At 43.0% G+C, this 20,037-nt stretch overlaps 1 protein-coding gene across 5 annotated transcripts in view; it reads left to right on the top strand.

Moving 5' to 3' along the window:
• The window catches only part of TBC1D4 (TBC1 domain family member 4), a 168,703-nt gene that overhangs the window by 73,751 nt on the left and 74,915 nt on the right, over positions 1-20,037 (top strand). For all 5 annotated transcript variants that reach the window (XM_044285766.1, XM_044285765.1, XM_044285768.1 and 2 more), the window contains exon 3: positions 15,924-16,517. In XM_044285766.1, coding sequence (XP_044141701.1) covers positions 15,924-16,517 — 594 coding nt within the window. The remainder of the gene's footprint in view (positions 1-15,923; positions 16,518-20,037) is intronic.

The following is a 20,037-nucleotide window of genomic DNA, read 5'->3' as shown; positions in this document are numbered from 1 at the left end:
ATTGTGAAACTAATTAAAGGATTATCCCATGATTAATGTAAACAATAAAAATCAGACATCACATAGTACATGACAACCTCTTTCAAACAAATATAGAACCAGCCATGTACCTCACATGGATCCAGAGATCTTCCCATTCATTGCTCTGCTTGATTTATATCAAGCTGACAGCTCAAGGGCAGTGTTGAGCGAACTCGTATTTTAAGTTCGGTGTCTAAAGTTCGGGTTATCAAAGAATTGCGTTATGGATTCTAAATTCCGTTATGGTCCGTGGTAGCGGAATCCATAATAACGCGATTCTTCGATAACCCGAACTTTAGACACCGAACTTAAAACACAAGTTGGCTCAACACTACTCAAGGGGAGTGTCTTCTCTGCTGCAGCTAAGGGGGCGTGTCCATGCTCTCCCTATCACAGTTCAGGAGGCAGTTGAAGGATGAAACAGAGCATGTGTGGCCACCTCAGAGAGCAGATCAAAGAAATAAGAAAAAATAAAGAGCAGGTGGCGTTATACAGACACATTTTTATCGAAGTGGCAATGCACATTTTTTAATTACTTACAATTACAAAACTATTCAGATCCAGATGCTGGTTTGAAACTGTAGAATATTTTTCGTGGGACAACCCCTTTAACCCCTTCCTGACACATGACGTAATAGTACGTAACGGCGGCAGATGACATGCTGCAATTTGACGTACCATTAAGTCATGGTGATCGGGTGGGCACCGGAGTGGTGCGTGCCCGATCACTGCAGGGGCCCGGCAGTCACTGATAGCCGGGCCCCTGCTGTATCCGCCAGCATCGCTGTAAAAGCCGGTGGATTAACCCTTTCTATGCAGAGGTCAGTGCTGACCGCAGCATAGAATGGGTTTGCGGTCAGTGAGGGATCCCATCGGGTCTCCTCTCTGCGGTGACGGGGACCCGATGCGTGAGAAGGCAACCCGGTGCCTTGCTTAGGCTGCCCAATGCCTTGCAAGGCATCGGGACCTGGCTTGTGCAGAAGCCAAGAAGATCCAACCCCATGCTGGGTCTCCTAGGCAACCTGTTATATACTCTGTGTAATACACGAACAGGCAATGCATTACAATACAGATGCATTGCAGAGGGGATCAGACCCCCAAAAGTTCCAGAGTAGTACAGAAATAAAGTTTTTTTTAAAGTGTTTGCAATAAAAATCCCTGATTTTATAATAAAGAAAATAAAAATAACACAAATATTAGGTATCGCCACGTCCGTATCGACCGGCTCTATAAATATATCCCATAAAATATCTCGTGAGATAAACACCATAAAAAAAAAAAAAAAAAAAAACTTTGTCACCTTACATCACCCCAAGAGATCAAAAAGGCGTATGCCCCCCAAAGTGGTACCAATCAAACAGTCATCTCATCCCGCAAAAAATGAGACTCTACCTAAGACAATCGGCCCACAAGTTAAAAAAAAAAATAGAATAATGAGACTTTAAAATATCATAACATTTATTTTTTTTGCTTCAAAAATGCTATTATTCATTATATAAGTATACATATTAGGTATGGCCGCGTCTGTAACAACCTGCTCTATAAAAAATATCACATGACCTAACCCCTCAGGTGAACACCGTAAAAAATAAAAACTGTGGCAAAAAATTATTTTTTTTTTTTTGTCACCTTACATCACAAAAAGTGCAACACCAAGCGATTAAAAAGGCGTATTCCCCCAAAATGGTACCAATCAACCTGTCACCTCATCCTGTAAAAATTAAGATCCTATCTAAGACAATCGGACAAAAAATAAAAAAAACTATGAGAATCAGACTATGGAGACACTAAAATATGATTTTATAGATTTTTTTTTGTTTCAAAAATGCTATTATTGTGTTAAAGTGAAATAAATTATTAGGTATCGCTGCATCTGTAACGACCTGCTCTATAAAAATATCACATGACATCCCCACAGGTGAACACTGTAAAGATAAATAAATAAAAACTGAGCCAAAACAACCAATTTTGTGGTCACCTTGCCCTATAAAGTATAATAATGAATGATTATAAAATCATATTTACCCAAAAATGGTACCAATAAAAACATAAACTCTTCCTGCAAAATGCAACCCCCTGCACAAGACAATCGGCAGAAAATAAAAATAAAAAATATGGCATTCAGAAAATGGAGACACAAAAACATAATAATTTTCTCAAAAATGCTTTATTATGTAAAACTGAAACAAGCAAACAAAGTAGACATATTTGATATCATCTCGTCCGTAACAACCTGCTATATTGTAGAATGTGCCGAGCTTTGGGGTGCCAGTTAATTCTAAATTAACAAAATAGCTACTGGATCTTTAAGAGGGGATTTATTAATGATACAGAGAATGAAACATAAAAGGGAACATACACGTCAGGGGTAGGGTAGGAAGTGCCTAACTAATTATCTATGTACAGTCTTATATACTAGCCATACATACACACAGACATAGCCCATACAGTGCCCAACCCTGAAACACCTCCCAGATACTGTCTAAGGCTACTTTCACACTTGCGTTTGATCGGATCCGTTCTGAACGGATCCGATCATATTAATGCAGACGGAGGCTCCGTTCAGTACGGATCCGTCTGCATTAATAACTTAGAAAAATTTCTAAGTGCGAAAGTAGCCTGAGCGGATCCGTTCAGACTTTCAATGTAAAGTCAATGGGGGACGGATCCGCTTGAAGATTGAGCCATATGGTGTCATCTTCAAGCGGATCAGTTCCCATTGACTTACATTGTAAGTCTGGACGGATCCGCACGGCCAGGCGGACAGCTGAACGCTGCAAGCCGCCTGGCCGTGCGGAGGCGAGCGGAGCGGAGGCTGAACGCCGCCAGACTGATGCAGTCTGAGCGGATCCGCATCCATTCAGACTGCATCAGGGCTGGACGGAAGCGTTCTGCTCCGCTCGTGAGCTCCTTCAAACGGAGCTCACGAGCGGACAGCAGAACGCTAGTGTGAAAGTAGCCTTAGCCAATCGGCACAGCCGATTTATAGTCTGTAGATACAGTTGTAGTGGTTAAGACTAGGGCTGACCGAACCCAAACTGCAAAGTACTTTGCGAGTTCGGTTACCCGGACTGTTTCCCTAAAGTTCGGTGTTCGGGTGATTTTATTTTTTTTCATTATAACATGGTTATAATGGAAAATAATAGCATTCTTATGACAGAATGCTAAATAAAATGGTCATTGAGGAATTAAAAATAATTTAAAAAAAACCTCACCTCTTCCACTTGTTCGCGCAGCTGGTATCCTATCCTTTCTTCTTTCTGCAGGACCTGTAAAAAGACCTGCGATGACGTCACCATGCGGGGAGCTCAGTGATGTCATTCCAGGTCCTTTTGCAGGTCCTGCAGAAAGAAGAAAGAAGAGGATACTGACTGCGCGATCAAGTGGATGAGGTTTTTTTTAATTATTATTTTTAACCCCTCAATGGCCTTTTTTTTTTTAGCATTCTGTCTTAAGAATGCTATTATTTTCCGTTATAACCACGTTATAACGGAAAATAATAAAGTGAAGTTCGGGTCCCCCTTGACTTTAATGGGGTTCGGGTTCCGAACCCAAACTTCGACCTGAAGTGCAGACGAACCCGAACTTCCACAGGTTCGCTCATCTCTAGTTAAGACCTTTCTGTAGGTGGCATCCTTGAGCCCAGAACTGTTCTTATTGTAAAGGTCAAACAGACTTGCAGAACAGGTCACCCCAGGTCTGCAAGCATCATAAATCACGTGTTCACAGGTGTGCTCCTCAGGGGGCAACACCCTGTATTGTCTCTCAGGAGTGGTGACTCTTGATTTCCCAGATAAAACAGCAGTGTCTATTGTCTGTTGAGCAGATAGGACTTGTCCACCACAATTGCTTTGTGGGAGAGTTGCTTAGGTATTTATAACCCAATTCCAGGCCTCAAGTCAGGAGTCAATAAAATGTTGGGCTTCCAACATCTATAAAAATAGTACATGATCTAACCTGCCAGATGAACATTGTAAAAAACAAAAAATTAAAACTGTGGCCGAACAGCCATTTTTGGTTGCCTTGCCTCACAAAAAACCTAATATAGAGCGATAAAAAAAATTATATGTACCCCAAAATAATACCACTTAAACAGTCACCTTATCCCGTAGTTTCCAAAATGGGGTCACTTCAGGGGGGTTTCAAATGGCACATGGTGTCTGAAAACCAGTCCAGCAAAATCTGCCTTCCAAAAACCATGCTGCGCTCCATTCTTTCTGCACCTTACCATGCGCCCATACAGCAGTTTACCACCACATGTGGGGTGTTTCTGTAAACTGTAGAATCAGGGTATAAGATATTGAGCTTTGTTTGTTAACCCTTGATGTGTTACAGAAAAAAAAATAATTAAATGGAAAATCTTCCCAAAAAGTGAAATTTTGAAATTTCATCTAAATTTTCCTTTATTTCTTGTGGAACACCTAAAGGGATAACAAAGTTTGTAAGATTAGTTTTGAATAATTGGAGGGGTGTAGATTCTACAATTGTTAATGCAGGCTGTGTTCAACTGTAGAACAGAAATGGCGCACCATAGGGTAATAACGTCTATTTAGGAAAAATAATAATGTCTCCAAAATTGGAGGCTTACCTTGGAGAGTTGTGCTAGGTATAGGCACAACTCTAGTGAAGGCATGTGTGGGGTTCAAAAGCCCCTTGTGGTAGATGGTATGCAGCCAGGGATGCAGGTACTTCTGGTCAGGGATGCCTGGGGTCCCTCAGAAAGCCGGTAGATCAGCAGGAAAAGGAGTATTCCACGGCGCAAAAAACAACCGAAGGTCCAGTTGAGATGCAGGGTACTTTATTAGGCAAGTGGTACAACGCGTTTCGGGGGAAAAAAAACTTTTTCAGGTACAAATAACTTGCAACTCAGGTACAAGTTATTTGTACCTGAAGAAGGTTTTTTGTCCCCGAAACGCGTTTATGCAATTTTGTCACTTATGGGTGGTTTCTACTATGTTAGCCACACAAAGTGACTTCAGATCTGAACTGGTCCTTAAAAAGTGGGTTTTGGAAATTTTCTTAATTGTTAAGAATTGCTTCTAAAATTCTAAGCCTTCTAACGTCCTAAAAAAATAAAATGACACTTACAAATTATACAAACATAAAGTAGACATATGGGGAATGTTAACCTGTTTAGGACATAGGGTGTACAGGTACGCCCTGATGTCCTGGTACCTAAGGACACAGGGCGTACCTGTACGTCCTATGTATTTCCGATCACTGGCGGGCGCCGCCCGACACAACCTGTAAAAGCCGCAAACCGCAGGTCACGGTACCCCCCCCGCGCATTGTCCCCAGGTGCCTGCTCAATGATTTAAGCAGGCACCCAGTTCCGATCAGCGCACGCCGGTGATCGGAAATACATAGGACGTACAGGCCTTCCTGAGGCATCGGCGCTGCCTTCCGGTGACGAGCCTGTGAGATCCAGCCCCCTGGATCTCACAGGCCGGAAGCTGTATGAGTAATACACACTGTATTACTCATACAGCCAATGCATTCCAATACTGAAGTATTGGCCTTGAGGGGTGTAGTTTCTAGAATGGGTTCACTTTTTGGGAGTTTCTACTCTAGGGGTGCATCAGTGGGGCTTTAAATGGGACATGGTTCAAAAAACCAGTCCAGCAAAATTTTGGGTGGTTTCTATTATGTAAGCCTCACAAAGTGACTTCAGACCTGAACTGGTCCTTTAAAAAGTGGGTTTTTGAAAATGTCTGAAAAATTTCAAGATTTGCTTCTAAACTTCTAAGCCTTGTAACATCCCCAAAAAATGAAATATAATTCCCAAAATGATCCAAACATGAAGTAGACATATGGGGAATGTAAAGTAATTTCTATTTTTGGAGGTATTACTATGTATTATAGAAGTAGAGAAATTGAAACTTAAAAATTAGCACATTTTTTATTTTTTTTTGTAAATTATTTTTTTTTTTTTATAAATAAAAAAGATTTTTTTTTTTTTTTTTTTACTCCATTTTACCAGTGTCATGAAGTTCAATATGTGACGAAAAAACAATCTCAGAATGGTCTGGGTAAGTCAAACCACATGAAGCGACACTGGTCAGATTTGCAAATACTTGCCTGTTTCTTAAGATGAAAATGAGCCTGGTCCCTAAGGGGTTAAGTATTAAAGATTTTCTCAGGGATTAATTTCAGTTTTAAATGCAGAGAAATAGAAAATTTGGGATTTTTTCATAAATAAAGGTGAAATATAGTGACTCAAATTTATGACTGTCATGAAGTACAATGTGTCACGAGAAAACAGTCTTAGAATGGCGTGGATAAGTAAGTGTTCCAAAGTTATTACCACATAAAGTGACACATGTCAGATTAGCAAAAAACAGCCTGGACAGGAGGGCTAAAACTGACCCAGGGTAGAAGTGGTTAAATCCTTTCCACTATGCAGAACACCAGGCTTTAATGAGGCTGCTAAACTGGCGAAATTAAAAACTGCATCCTGAATGCATGTCAGAACTACACTGTGTGCCAGCACACTAAGCGCTGCACGAGTTTCACATGACAGGCGGGCCAGTCAGTAACGACCGCGGCATCTAAGTGGTTAGTATAGAGGGAGAGTTCTCCCATCAGCGCCGTTAATTAAGAGGTTATGAGGTGTGAAATATGTACAGTGTAAAGTGTTACTTGGATTGGCAACCTGTGGCCTTCCAGCTATCGTGAAACTACAACTCCCAGTATGCATGCTTGCTGTACTCTTCTCAGAACTCTCATAGAAATAAATGGAGCATGCTGGGAATTGTAGTTTCACAGCAGCTGGAGTGCTGCAGGATACTCGCCCTGTAAACGATAAGATAAAAAAGCAACATCAGAAATAGCTTTTGATATATTTCCAGTGCACACAAATGTAAGGCTACTTTCACACTGCGTTTGTAATTCCGGGATATTGAGATCCGGCAGAAGATCTCAATACCTCAATAAAACGGATCCTTTTTGATTTTGCACATCAGGGTGCATCTGCTCCGCTAGCATTTAGTTGTGTGAAATCAAAATGGGAAAAATCTCATGAGTCACTGATCCGGATCTCCATACCGGAAACCAACAACGCAAGTGTGAAAGTAGCCTAAATAGCAAGGTAATTTATATGTACCCTCAAACAGCACCAACAACATTTCCCTTGCTATTTCTTCTGCATAAAACTGAGCCTTGACAGCCATGTCAGTAAAAACAGCAAAGGTTATGGCTGTGTATACACGGAGAGGCAAACATTTAAAGAAATAGCTGGTCATTTGGGGGTTAAGGAGCCTTTATCTGGATGTTGATAAGGCCAAGGGAACCAGGCTTGTTACCGAACAGTGTGAACATTTCACAGGTAGCCTGAAAAGTGCAGTGGAAAATGAAAGCACAATTTGTAGGCTTCAAGTGGCGGTGGTGGAAGAAGACTGGAGAGGTACAGTATACGGAGACTGTTGGCACACTTGGGCTCATGCACTTCAGCATACCTAAGTTTTTGGTTATACCAAGGAATTCTAGGTTTTTCTGAAGGTTTCTCTCTGGGGTAAAAGGGACATTCTGCATGTCTTAAAACAGAGTCTACTCTAAAAGTATCATGTCTACAGTACCACACAGACTACAGTGAGGTGGTACTACTATAGTGTGTGGTGTACCATAGGAATCAATGGGGAAAGGTTTCACACAGTGTGAGCGGCACACCTCGTTTCTTGGGAGAAAAAAGCAGTCTGATGGACTTTGCTCTATACTGATTTCATGGGATCTTCACTACTTTCCCCTACAGGGATAGGAATCAATAGAGAAATGCCTACAGGACTATGCATCAGCATAGCCCACAGATACTTCTGTAGACTGCTCAGTGTAATAGCATCAATTAGGCTGTTTATGACTGTCCTTATTTGCACGTTGTGTACCTCTTTGTGCCTCCTTACTAAAGATGGCAGCCCGCATGTGTTCGCTGGCGAACACTGTGAACTGACCATCACTGATGCTGTGTTATTTGGAAAGTCTGATTGCTGGTCACATGACACAGCTGAGGATCAGAAGGGAGGGGATAGCTCACAAATACAGATGCTGGTAAGAAGGTTTTATTCACCACAGGTTACATCATGCACCTTTATAACAGGTCAGAGAATAAACATTTTTGAGGGAGTGCTTCTTTAACGGGGCTTGCCATGAATAACCAACTTTGATGCCCGCAGCCTGCCTGCCTCTATTAACCACTTCAGCCCCCCTAGCTTAAACACCCTTAATGATCAGACCACTTTTTACAATTCTGCACTACACTACTTTCACCGTTTATTGCTCGGTCATGCAACTTACCACCCAAATGAATTTTACCTCCTTTTCTTCTCACTAATAGAGCTTTCATTTGGTGGTATTTTGTTGCTGCTGACATTTTTACTTTTTTTGTTATTAATCGAAATTTAACAAAATTTTGGCAACAAATTACATTTTACACTTTCAGTTGTAAAATTTTTCTAAAAAAATGACATCTATATATAAATTTTTCTCTAAATTTATTGTTCTACATGTCTTTGATAAAAAAAATGTTTGGGTAAAAAAAAAATGGTTTGGGTAAAAGTTATAGCGTTTAGAAACTATGGTACAAAAATGTGAATTTCCGCTTTTTGAAGCAGCTATGACTTTCTGATCACCTGTCATGTTTCCTGAGGTTCTACTATGCCCAGACAGTAGAAAAACCCAACAAATAACCCCATTTCTGAAAGTAGACACCCTAAGGTATTCGCTGATGGGCATAGTGAGTTCATAGAACTTTTTATTTTTTGTCACAAGTTAGCGGAAAATTATGATTTTTTTTTTTTTCCTTACAAAGTCTCATATTCCACTAACTTGTGACAAAAAATAAAAACTTCCATGAACTCACTATGCCCATCATGAAATACCTTTGGGTGTCTTCTTTCCAAAATGGGGTCACTTGTGGGGTAGTTATACTGCCCTGGCATTTTAGGGGCCCAAATGCGTGCAAAGTAGTTTGAAATCAAAATCTGTAAAAAAAATTGGCCTGCGAAATCCGAAAGGTGCTCTTTGGAATGTGGGCCCCTTTGCCCACCTAGGCTGCAAAAAAGTGTCACACATGTGGTATCGCCGTACTCAGGAGAAGTTGGGGAATGTGTTTTGGGGTGTCATTTTACATATACCCATGCTGGGTGAGCTAAATATCTTGGTCAAATGCCAACTTTGTATAAAAAAAATGGGAAACGTTGTCTTTTGCCGAGATATTTCTCTCACCCAGCATGGGTATATGTAAAAAGACACCCCAAAGCACATTGCCCAACTTCTCCTGAGTACGGCGATACCACATGTGTGACACTTTTTTGCAGCCTAGGTGGGCAAATGGGCCCACATTCCAAAGAGCACCTTTCGGATTTCACAGGGCATTTTTTTACAGATTTTGATTTCAAACTACTTCTCACGCATTTGGGCCCCTAAAATGCCAGGGCAGTATAACTACCCCACAAGTGACCCCATTTTGGAAAAAAGACACCCCAAGGTATTCCGTGAGGGGCATGGCAAGTTCCTAGAATTTTTTGTTTTTTGTCACAAGTTAGCGAAAAATGATGATTTTATTTTTTATTTTTTTATTTTTATTACAAAGTCTCATATTCCACTAACTTGTGACAAAAAATAAAAACTTCCATGAACTCACTATGCCCATCACGAAATACCTTGGGGTGTCTTCTTTCTGAAATGGGGTCACGTGGGGTATTTATACTGCCCTGGCATTTTAGAGGCCCTAAAGCGTGAGAAGAAGTCTGGAATATAAATGTCTAAAAAAATTTACGCATTTGGATTCCGTGAGGGGTATGGTTAGTTCATGTGAGATTTTATTTTATGACACAAGTTAGTGGAATATGAGACTTTGTAAGAAATTTTTTTTTTTATTTCCGCTAACGTGCCAAAAAAATCTCTGAATGGACCCTTACAGGGGGGTGATCAATGACAGGGGTGTGATCAGGGAGTCTATGTGGGGTGATCACCACCCTGTCATTGATCACCCCCCTGTCAGGCTCCATTCAGACGTCCGTATGTGTTTTGCAGATCCATGGATCGGATCCGCAAAACACATACGGACGTCTGAATGGAGCCTTACAGGGGGGTGATCAATGACAGGTGGGTGATCAATGACAGGGAAGTGATCAGGGAGTCTATATGGGCTGATCACCCCCTGTCACTGATCGCCCCCCTGTAAGGCTCCATTCAGACGTCCTTATGTGTTTTGCGTATCCGATCCATAGATGCGTGGATCCGTAAAACACATATGGACATCTGAATGGAGCCTTACAGGGGGGTGATCATCCCATATAGACTCCCTGATCATCCCCCTGTAAGGCTCCATTCAGACGTCCGTATGTGTTTTGCGGATCCGATCCATGGATGCGTGGATCCGTAAAACACATACGGGCGTCTGAATGGAGCCTTAGAGGGGGGTGATCAATGACAGGGGGTGATCAGGGAGTGTATATGGGGTGATCACCCCCCTGTAAGGCTCCATTCAGACGTCCGTATGTGTTTTGCGGATCCACCATTGATGCGTGGATCCGTAAAACACATACGGACATCTGAATGGAGCCTTACAGGGGGGTGATCAATGACACGGGGAGTGATCATAGAGTCTATATGGGGTGATCAAGGGTTCATAAGGGGTTAATAAGTGACGGGGGGGGGGGGTGTAGTGTAGTGGTGTTTGGTGCTACTTTACAGAGCTACCTGTGTCCTCTGGTGGTCCATCCAAGCAAAAGGGACCACCAGAGGACCAGGTAGCAGGTATATTAGACGCTGTTATCAAAACAGCTGGCAGGCTGTAGATCCAGTCTCTTACCTTCCGATCCTGTGAACGCGCGCGCCTGTGTGCGCGCGTTCACAGGAAATCTTGCGTCTCGCGAGATGACGCACGGATGCATCCAGGAGGAATGAATCGACCGCCTCCAGGACGCATCCGTGCGTTAGGCGGTCCTGGGGCGGTTAAAAGATTCATACTTGCCTCTTTCTTTCTGCAGTTACAGTTCTGTGTGCTGGCTCCTGTGGGTCCATCTTCCAGTACCCTACTTGTTAACTGCTGGCTGGGTATGGGTGTGATCACCTGCTCCACTGCAGCCACCCTCTGGCTTCCGCAGTGATATGTCACTTGTCTGAATAAAATAGAAATGTAAGTTATGGTAGCTATTCCCAGAAAAACAGTTTAATGGGATTATGTCATCATTGATATAAAAAATGAGAATCCAACATCATATAGTACATGGCAACACCTTTCTAACAAAGAACAAGCCCTATACCTGACATGGGTCCAGAGATCTTCCCATTCTTTGCCCCAATTTCTCTGCTAGATTATCTTCAACCCTGAAGCTTGGGGGTAGATTGGGGGGGGGGGGGGGGGTCTGTTTCAGCTCTCTCCCTGTAATTGCCACAGGTTCTTATAGAACATATGGCTGGTTGCAGTTGAAGATTTAGGCCCCATGCACACGGCCGTTGTTCACGGCCGTGTGCGGGCCGTGGAACCGCGGCCTGGATCCCTCCTGAGAGCAGGAGCGCACGGCGTCACTGGTTGCTATGACGCCGTGCGCTCCCTGCTGCCGCCGCAATACAGTAATACACTGGTATGATCTATACCAGTGTATTACTGTGCTGTGCCGGCAGCAGGGAGCGCACGGCGTCATAGCAACCAGTGACGCCGTGCGCTCCTGCTCTCAGGAGGGATCCAGGCCGCGGTTCCACGGCCCGCACACGGCTGTGAACAACGGCCGTGTGCATGGGGCCTTAAACTGAGCATGTTCGACCAGCTCAGTGAGACGGACATAAAATAAGGAAAAGAACGAATAGCAGGTGGCGCCTTACAGAAACATTTTATTGAATAACTCAGTGGCTATACTAAATTTTTAATTACAGGCAGTTACAAAAGTGTTCAGACCCAGGTGCTGGTTTAAAAAATGTAGAATATATTTCGAAACACAACCCCTTTTAAGAAAGCATTTTGTATACCAGCTTCTATAGTTAAATAATTTCTCAATTGTCCAGGAATTTGGGACAACATTATAACTCTTGCATGGTGTGTTCTTGTATGGCTTGCTTTCTGTGCAGGTACCGTACCACCATTTTGTCAGACAGTATAGACTGTTGTAGCTGTGCAGAATACTTATTATCCGTCATGTGATCTTGACTGCTTCCTGCTGTTTAGGCAGTGAAAGGTAATAAGAAGGTGAATGCATTTCCGTTTGTGGCTACTTTATAGCTTTAAATATACATTGCTAGTTATTTGATTTATTTACTTCTGGTCAAGTTGTGATCAGTGTGCCCGAAGTGTATGATTTAGGCTCTAACACCTTTTTGGCCTCCATTTCACCTATACTCCGGAATATTTGTCCAATGTATATGTTAAACTGAGACCTGTGTTGGATGCCATACATCCGTCACCCTTTAAGATCCTGCGTACAAAAAAAGCAAACTTGGTATATGGTTTCTTAATGGACACCATTGTATAGAATGGCACAGTCTACTACGCTATCCTATAACTGTATTCTTTCTTTCTTTTTTTTTTTTGAATACTGATGAATGGCGTCCAGACGTAGGTCAAAACAACACTCTTTTAACCTCCATTTTGGCTAATGGAGCCTAAAGTGTATACGGTATGTCAGGAGCTTTCAGTGTACACTCTGAGGATATCTCAAATCTGATGTGAACCTAGTCTTACTACCTTTTCATGTCTGGCTGCTTCAGCTATTAAAAGGGAATATAGAAAATGCATTTGTCCGGCTCTAAATCTTCTGGGACAGACAGGTTGCTAGTTCAGTCTTGTAGTAAATGCCTGGCACCGCTTCTCATTTACAGTTTATTCACATGTCCATATTAAAAATCCTCCATTTTGCAGCTGGAATGCATGGATGAATTCTAGCACGGCAGTGAGGTTTGTATATCTGTGTAGGACACAGACCCTGCACCCGCTGTAGACAATTGTCTCCAATGGTCTCCATGAGACACATCCTAAGGCCTCTTTCCCATGGGCGTGTTCGCTCCGTTGCCGTATTGAGGAACAGGTAACGTTAACTTCAATGGGTCCGTAAATCCGGAGATGCGGAATGGTGCAGAACGGAACCATACGGAAGCACTACGGAGTGCTTCCGTGGGGTTTCGTCCCGTACTTACGTTCCGCAAAAAAATAGAACATGTCCTATCTTTTTGCAGAACGGCCGGATCGCGGACCCATTTAAGTGAATTACATACTTGACATGAATCTAATTTGTTTAGTGTTTTTTTCAGATTTTTTTCACTGCTGTAATTGATACAGTTCTTATATATAGTTATAATGTTTTTTAGTTGCAGTGGTTTACTTGGGATGGGATCTCTGTCCTTATTATAGGACCTGTTGTGCCTGGTTTTGTTTGAGATGCAGAGATTCATAGACAGTACTTGATGTTTGTGTGATCCCTGTAGGCACTATGGCACATTTATTATCATTTATTATCAGATATACATTTTTGGCATACATCTGGCGTAGATTGTGGTGCGAAAGTTATTTGCGCCGCAATCTTCAACTTTTCCTTGTTAGCACCAGGTCTTATAAAGGGGGGGAGTGGTATGGGAGGGGAAGAGGGCAAGCCGCCAGGCCTGTCTCATTTATCATTTTCTACGCCTGTTTTAGGCATAGAAAATGTTCTAAATCTATGCCAGCAAGGAAGATGACGTATATTTAGACAGGCAGTGGATGTACCGAAGTTATGTAGAGGCCGGCACCTCTCTATAACTTCGGCAGATCCACCGCCAGCGCAGGGGATATTAAGACCGGTGTCTAAAACGACGGTCTTAATAAATGACCCCGTATGTTTACATTTCTGCATCTTAGGCAAGCGTGCTTTGTTCCAGATAAAATAGTGCTCCTCTATTGAAGGTTGCCAGGGGCCCGTCTGCCTGCATTATAGGGAAGAACAGCTGTTATATGGCATGAAGGCGCACGCTGAGTGCTCCACAGCCGGAGACTGGCTTATTTGCATGCCTCGTCTGTCTTGCCACTTCTCTTTAGGGAGATTTTTTCTGTGCTGACAACTCCGTTATGTAAATGACTGCTCTTTCTTGGCTCCGTTTACTATAAACTATCCAGACTTAAATATCAAAGCGTAGAGCATGGATGTTTACTGTCATAAAGAGGATTTCTGGGGTCACAATGCCAGAGGTAATTCAACCAGATCCTAAGCCAGTAATTACTGCCACAGTAGATTTCCTTGTGCCTAAGGCAGGGCCATTACTCAGGGCAATAATCAGGAACAAATTTATTCCCAATCCTTGCCAGTTTATTCAGCTGCATGTACATATATCAGTTTTCCCCTCTGTATGGAGATAAACGATCGCTGCTGCTTCACTGCTTGTCTGCCGCACATCCCGGTTTTAGGTGTCATATGATCGGCAGCACATTGACATGGGGCAATTATGGGGAGTGAGCTTGCTGTGCTACGCCGTTTCTGTAGCTCCCATGCACTGCAATGGGAACTACTGAAACAGCGAAGTGCCAGCCACCTGGTGATTGAGGCTTAGTCCTATCTCACTATGCTATTGGCAAGATTAGACAACCCCTTTAAGCCTCGTTCAGGTGAGGCTCAGTCTAAATTTCATTTTTTGCACATTTGGTGCACATGCTAAATGTGTTTATAGGCCCCTGCAATAAAATATGGGCCGGTATGCACTGACATATCTCTTTTATCACTGTATAGGAAAGCTCAGTCGATTATGCTTTCTTATGCAGAGGGCACAGTAATTACAGATGCGCTCTATTCCGTAGGTTTTCTCTTGGGAGATGAACTGTATATGCTAAATTTGCTTATGTGTGGCCACCTAGTGGTGATGATGTGTATGGCCGCCTTTTAGCTTTTAGAGGGGTGTTCTAGAATGTAGCAATAACGTATTGAATTTAATTAGTGGGAAATCTTAATTTTTAATAAAATATAAAGGGGTTGTCCCATCTCAACCTTTCATGGCTGATCCAGGCTGGCTGGAAATATGGAAACGCCTGAGCAGCTACAGCTGTATGGTTTCTGTAACTCCCATAGCAATGAATGGGAGCTACAGAAGCAATCAGAATAACACAGCAAGCTGAGCTGTCTTCATAACTTGTGAGTTTCAGAAACAGCGCAGCTTGCTGTGCTACACTATTAGCATAGCCTCCGTTCACTGCTGTGGGGTTATGGAAACCGCTAAGTGGCTGTAACTTGCTGTGGGTTGTTCTCATCTTGGTTAGAAAGGTTGGGATAGCCCGTATAAAGGTATGTTATTTACAATGGGACGTATGCCACTGTACAGTATGCCTATAAAGTGGTAAACGTTGGAGGCGACTTCAGAGGTGGGGGACGTATTTATCTTGCTGCTTGGTATTGCCAAGCTCCTTGTCCCTTCCTTGTGCTAGATGGGCCCTAAGTAATCAGAGACAGGCTGATATCCTTCCTGATAACTCAGTAATGCCTCTGTCATCCTGGCTTTTTCACACGACTCCTGTTTAGACCTCATGCACAAGACCGTATTTTCGGTCCACATCAGATCCGCGTTGTTTGCCGATCGGATGCAGACCCATTCATTTCAGTGGGGCCACAAAAGATGTTGTTTTGCAGACGAGGAAAGGATGTTTCTACAGGAGTTTATAAAAAATAAAGGCATGTGCATGGCAGGGATCCGTGTTTTGCGTACCGCAAAATGGATACGGTCATGTCCATGAGTCCTTAGTATGAGCTGGTTGGGCACTGTATTGACAAGGGAATAACCGCTTGCATGTAGTCCGTCTACCGCGTTCCACATACTATATCCGTGTATACAAAAGGAAGAGAAGAGCATAAGTCTTGTGGCGTGTTAAGAATGAGAGCGCTCGCACAGTAAGCAGTGAGCAATGACTTAACCAAAGTCATCGACAAGTAACATTCTTATGTTTTGTTTCTGTTCAGGTTTCCACAGTCATCAGTAGCATTCGGCAGGTTTCCAAAGTTGCTCTGAAGGAAGATTCAAAGCCCAGCAAGGACAATGAAGATGCCTTTTACAACTCACAGAAGTTTGAGGTTTTATATTGCGGCAAGGTGGTAATTGCCCATAAACACGCTCCTTCCACTATTATCGATGACTGTATTGAGAAATTCTCTCTACATGAACGTCAGCGTCTGAAGCTACTGAGCGAGCAGCGCAGCATGGACGCCAGCTCTGACCTCGCATTGGCCGAGACCAATCTCCCAGTTTCTCCATCTGATAGTGCATTTGAAGCACTGGACGCGGACTCTAATGCCAATTCTGCCTCCAAGGGCCATTCAGGGATATTTACAGTAGGTAGCCAGAGCAATCTTTCTGGTATGCGGGTATCTTTTCCTGAGAGGATACTTGAAGACTCAGGCTTTGAGGACCAGCAGGAGTTTAGGTCTCGATGTAGTAGTGTTACTATTCAAAAGAAGGTTTATGATGGAAAAATACAGTCAAGGAGAAGACATGCAAGTGCACCGAGCCATGTACAACCCTCCGACTCGGAAAAGAACAGGACAATGCTCTTTCAGGTATGTTAAAATCTGGAATTACTCTTTTAGGCATGTTATGGCTTCATGCATCTGGTACATCGACCAAGTGCAGCCCTGTAGACTCATTCTACCATTTTTTATGAAATAGTAATGATAAAATGTTACACTGAATTCAGCCTCCAGTTTAATGCTTTAGCTAATGGCTGAAAGTGTAAGGAGCAACACTTGGTTGCCAGGCATGATTTTCTGGTAGTTGTGGTGATCTGGAGTCCTTGTCCGTACCCATACACGGCAACACGTGTTACATGATGGTAAGTCCCACAACCAAAGCTATCTATGCAGCTTGCTGGCGAGTGACTATTTCAAGCTGGAGCTACATGCTGTGACTGAATCAAAGATAGAGGTGCATCAATAAAGTCTTGCAACATAAGGAAGTAAATGGGGTCGTGTTGTCAACCACAAATTGCCAAGGCTCAACAGATTTTTGGGGACTGTCAGGTTGCCGCCATGGCACCTTGCAGGTGTCAACGCAACCCCATTTACTCCATTGTATCGTGAGGCTGCAGTGCAGCAAAGTGATCTTAGGTTGTGTGACATATGTTGCGGTCAAAGTTGCCATATTGCCCCAGCTTTAGAGCTGCGATTTTTGGAAAGGTTGCAATCAAGTCACGGTTGCATTTTGATCTATAATGGCAAAGTTGCATGCCGCCAAAATCCAGCGATGTCGGACTTATTTTTTTAGTTGATTTCTTATCACAGTCATGGACACACATTATATTGCAATCTTCGTGTCATGAGACATATGTTGCTGTGTAGCTCCAGACTAGTAGTGGGTGTTCTGCGGATCTGAACCCCTGTCCATTAACCAGACAGGAACTTTGCAGTAATAAGCCGCTCTCCTTCTGGAGGACTTGTCTTCATAACATGAATGGCCGCTGTCTGATGCTTTGTTTTTCCTACAACATTGCAGCTGAAATGAGGAAGGCGGCAGCTTCCTGCGATCGGCTGAATATTGTGGGACGTACACTACAATACAGAAAAGGGCTATCCAGACGAGACCAGCTTTGTAGTGTAGCAGCCCGGAAGCTGAAGACGAGCCGCACATAGCCACTACCTGTTTTTATTTCATTACATTGGCTTATAATTTGAATCATTTCCAGAAATTGCTTAAAGGGCTTCTGTCACCCCATTAAACCGTTTTTTTTCTTTTCTTTACTAATAATCCCTACACTGCGATCTCATCATACATAAGCTAATTAATGATTTTCGTTCAGTAGAATTTGTTAAAAATCGATTTTTGAAATATGTAAATTACCTTGCTACCAGCAAGTAGGGCGGCTACTTGCTGGTAGCAGCCGTGTCCTCCGATGGTAATGACGCCCCCTCTGCTTGTTGATGGATCCCGTCCGCTGGCCCTTTCTCTGCTGGCCCTGCCTGTTTTGATTCAATATCTGGCGCCTGCGCCGCGGCCGTACCTCTCTTCAATCTGCGCAGGCGCACTGAGAGGCGGCAACTCGCTCGGCCGCTCCATCCTCAATGCGCCTGCGCCGGGTGTAGATGTGACGTCATCGGCGCAGGCGCATTGAGGATGGAGCGGCCGAGCGAGTGGCCGTCTCTCAGTGCGCCTGCGCAGATTGAAGAGAGGTACGGCCGCGGCGCAGGCGCCAGATATTGAATCAAAACAGGCAGGGCCAGCAGAGAAAGGGCCAGCGGACGGGATCTGTCAATCAACAAGCAGAGGGGGCGTCATTACCATCGGAGGACGCGGCTGCTACCAGCAAGTAGCCGCCCTACTTGCTGGTAGCAAGGTAATTTACATATTTCAAAAATCGATTTTTAACAAATTCTACTGAACGAAAATCATTAATTAGCTTATGTATGATGAGATCGCAGTGTAGGGATTATTAGTAAAGAAAAAAAAAAAAAAGGTTTAATGGGGTGACAGAAGCCCTTTAATTTGTTCCAATAACTCATAAAGACTTCCAGCTCATGTTGGGTAGAGGGAGTTTGATATATCTCTCAGTCCTCCTCCCAAGAACCGAGTCTTCTTGAAGTTTCTTTTGCTTGTTTTTTTTCCATCTAAATTGTTTTCCATTAGTTGAGTTCTCTAGTTTATTTCAGGTACATCACTGCTTCAGCGCTGCTTTACTAGTACCGTATACGTGCCATTACCTGTGAACTATATGTTCGGCTTTTTCCATATACGTATTACTGCATTGAAAGTGCACTTATAGAGTAAGATATTATGTATCCCAGGTATATCATCAAAAAACCTCTGAGACATTAGTGGCATATGAACCACTGCTGCAGGTAACAGCTGATTGGTGGGGGCTGAGCATACACCACTGTTTGTGGCATTTTGAAGAAATAGTAACATAGTTTATAAGGCTGAAAAAGACATTTGTCCATCTAGTTCGGCCTGTCATCCTGCAAGTTGATCCAGAGAAAGGCAAAAAAAAACGTGAGGTAGAAGCCAATTTTCCCCACTTTAGGGGAATAAAAAATTCCTTCCCGACTCCAATCAGACAATCAGAATGACTCTCTGGATCAACGACCCCTCTCTAGTAGCTCTAGCTTGTAATATTACGCTCCAGAAATACATCTAGGCCCCTCTTGAATTCCTTTATTGTACTCACCATCACCACCTCCTCAGGCAGAGAGTTCCATATTCTCACTGCTCTTACTGTAAAGAATCCTTTTCTATGTTTGTGTACAAACCTTCTTTCCTCCAGACACAGAGGATGTCCCCTCGTCAGTCACAGTCCTGGGGATAAATAGATGATGGGATAGATCTTTTTACTGACCCCTGATATATTTATACATAGTAATTAGATCTCCCCTCAGTCGTCTATTTTCTAAAGTGAATAACCCTAATGTTAATAATCTTTCAGGGTACTGTAGTTGCCCCATTCCAGTTATTACTTTAGTTGCCCTCCTCTGGACCCTCTCCAGCTCTGCTATATTTACAGGAGCCCAGAACTGTACACAGTACGCCATGTGTGGTCTGACTAGTGATTTGTAAAGTGGTAGGACTATGTTCTTATCACGGGCATCTATGCCCCTTTTTATGCAACCCATTATCTTATTGGCCTTGGCAGCAGCTGCCTGACACTGTTTTTTGCAGCTTAGTTTGCTGTTCACTAAAATTCCTAGATCCTTTTTCATGTCAGTGTTACCCCGTGTTTTACTATTTAGTATGTACGGGTGACTTGCATTATTCCTTCCCATGTGCATAACTTTACATTTGTCAATGTTAAACCTCATCTGCCACTTCTCTGCCCAAGCCTCCAATCTATCCAGATCCCTCTGTAGCAGTATACTGTCCTCTTCAATGTTAATTACTTTACACAGTTTAGTGTCATCTGCAAAAAATTGATATTTTACTATGCAAGCCTTCTACAAGATCATTAATAAAATATATTGAAGAGAATAGGGCCCAATACTGACCCCTGAGGTACTCCACTAGTGACAGTGACCCAATCTGAGTGTGTACCATTAATAACCACCCTCTGTTTTCTATCACTCAGCCAGTTACTTACCCACATACAGACATTTTCTC

Source organism: Bufo gargarizans, chromosome 3, assembly GCF_014858855.1.
Source record: "Bufo gargarizans isolate SCDJY-AF-19 chromosome 3, ASM1485885v1, whole genome shotgun sequence".
Taxonomy (NCBI): domain Eukaryota; kingdom Metazoa; phylum Chordata; class Amphibia; order Anura; family Bufonidae; genus Bufo; species Bufo gargarizans.
This window is presented reverse-complemented; position numbering and strand designations above follow the sequence as displayed.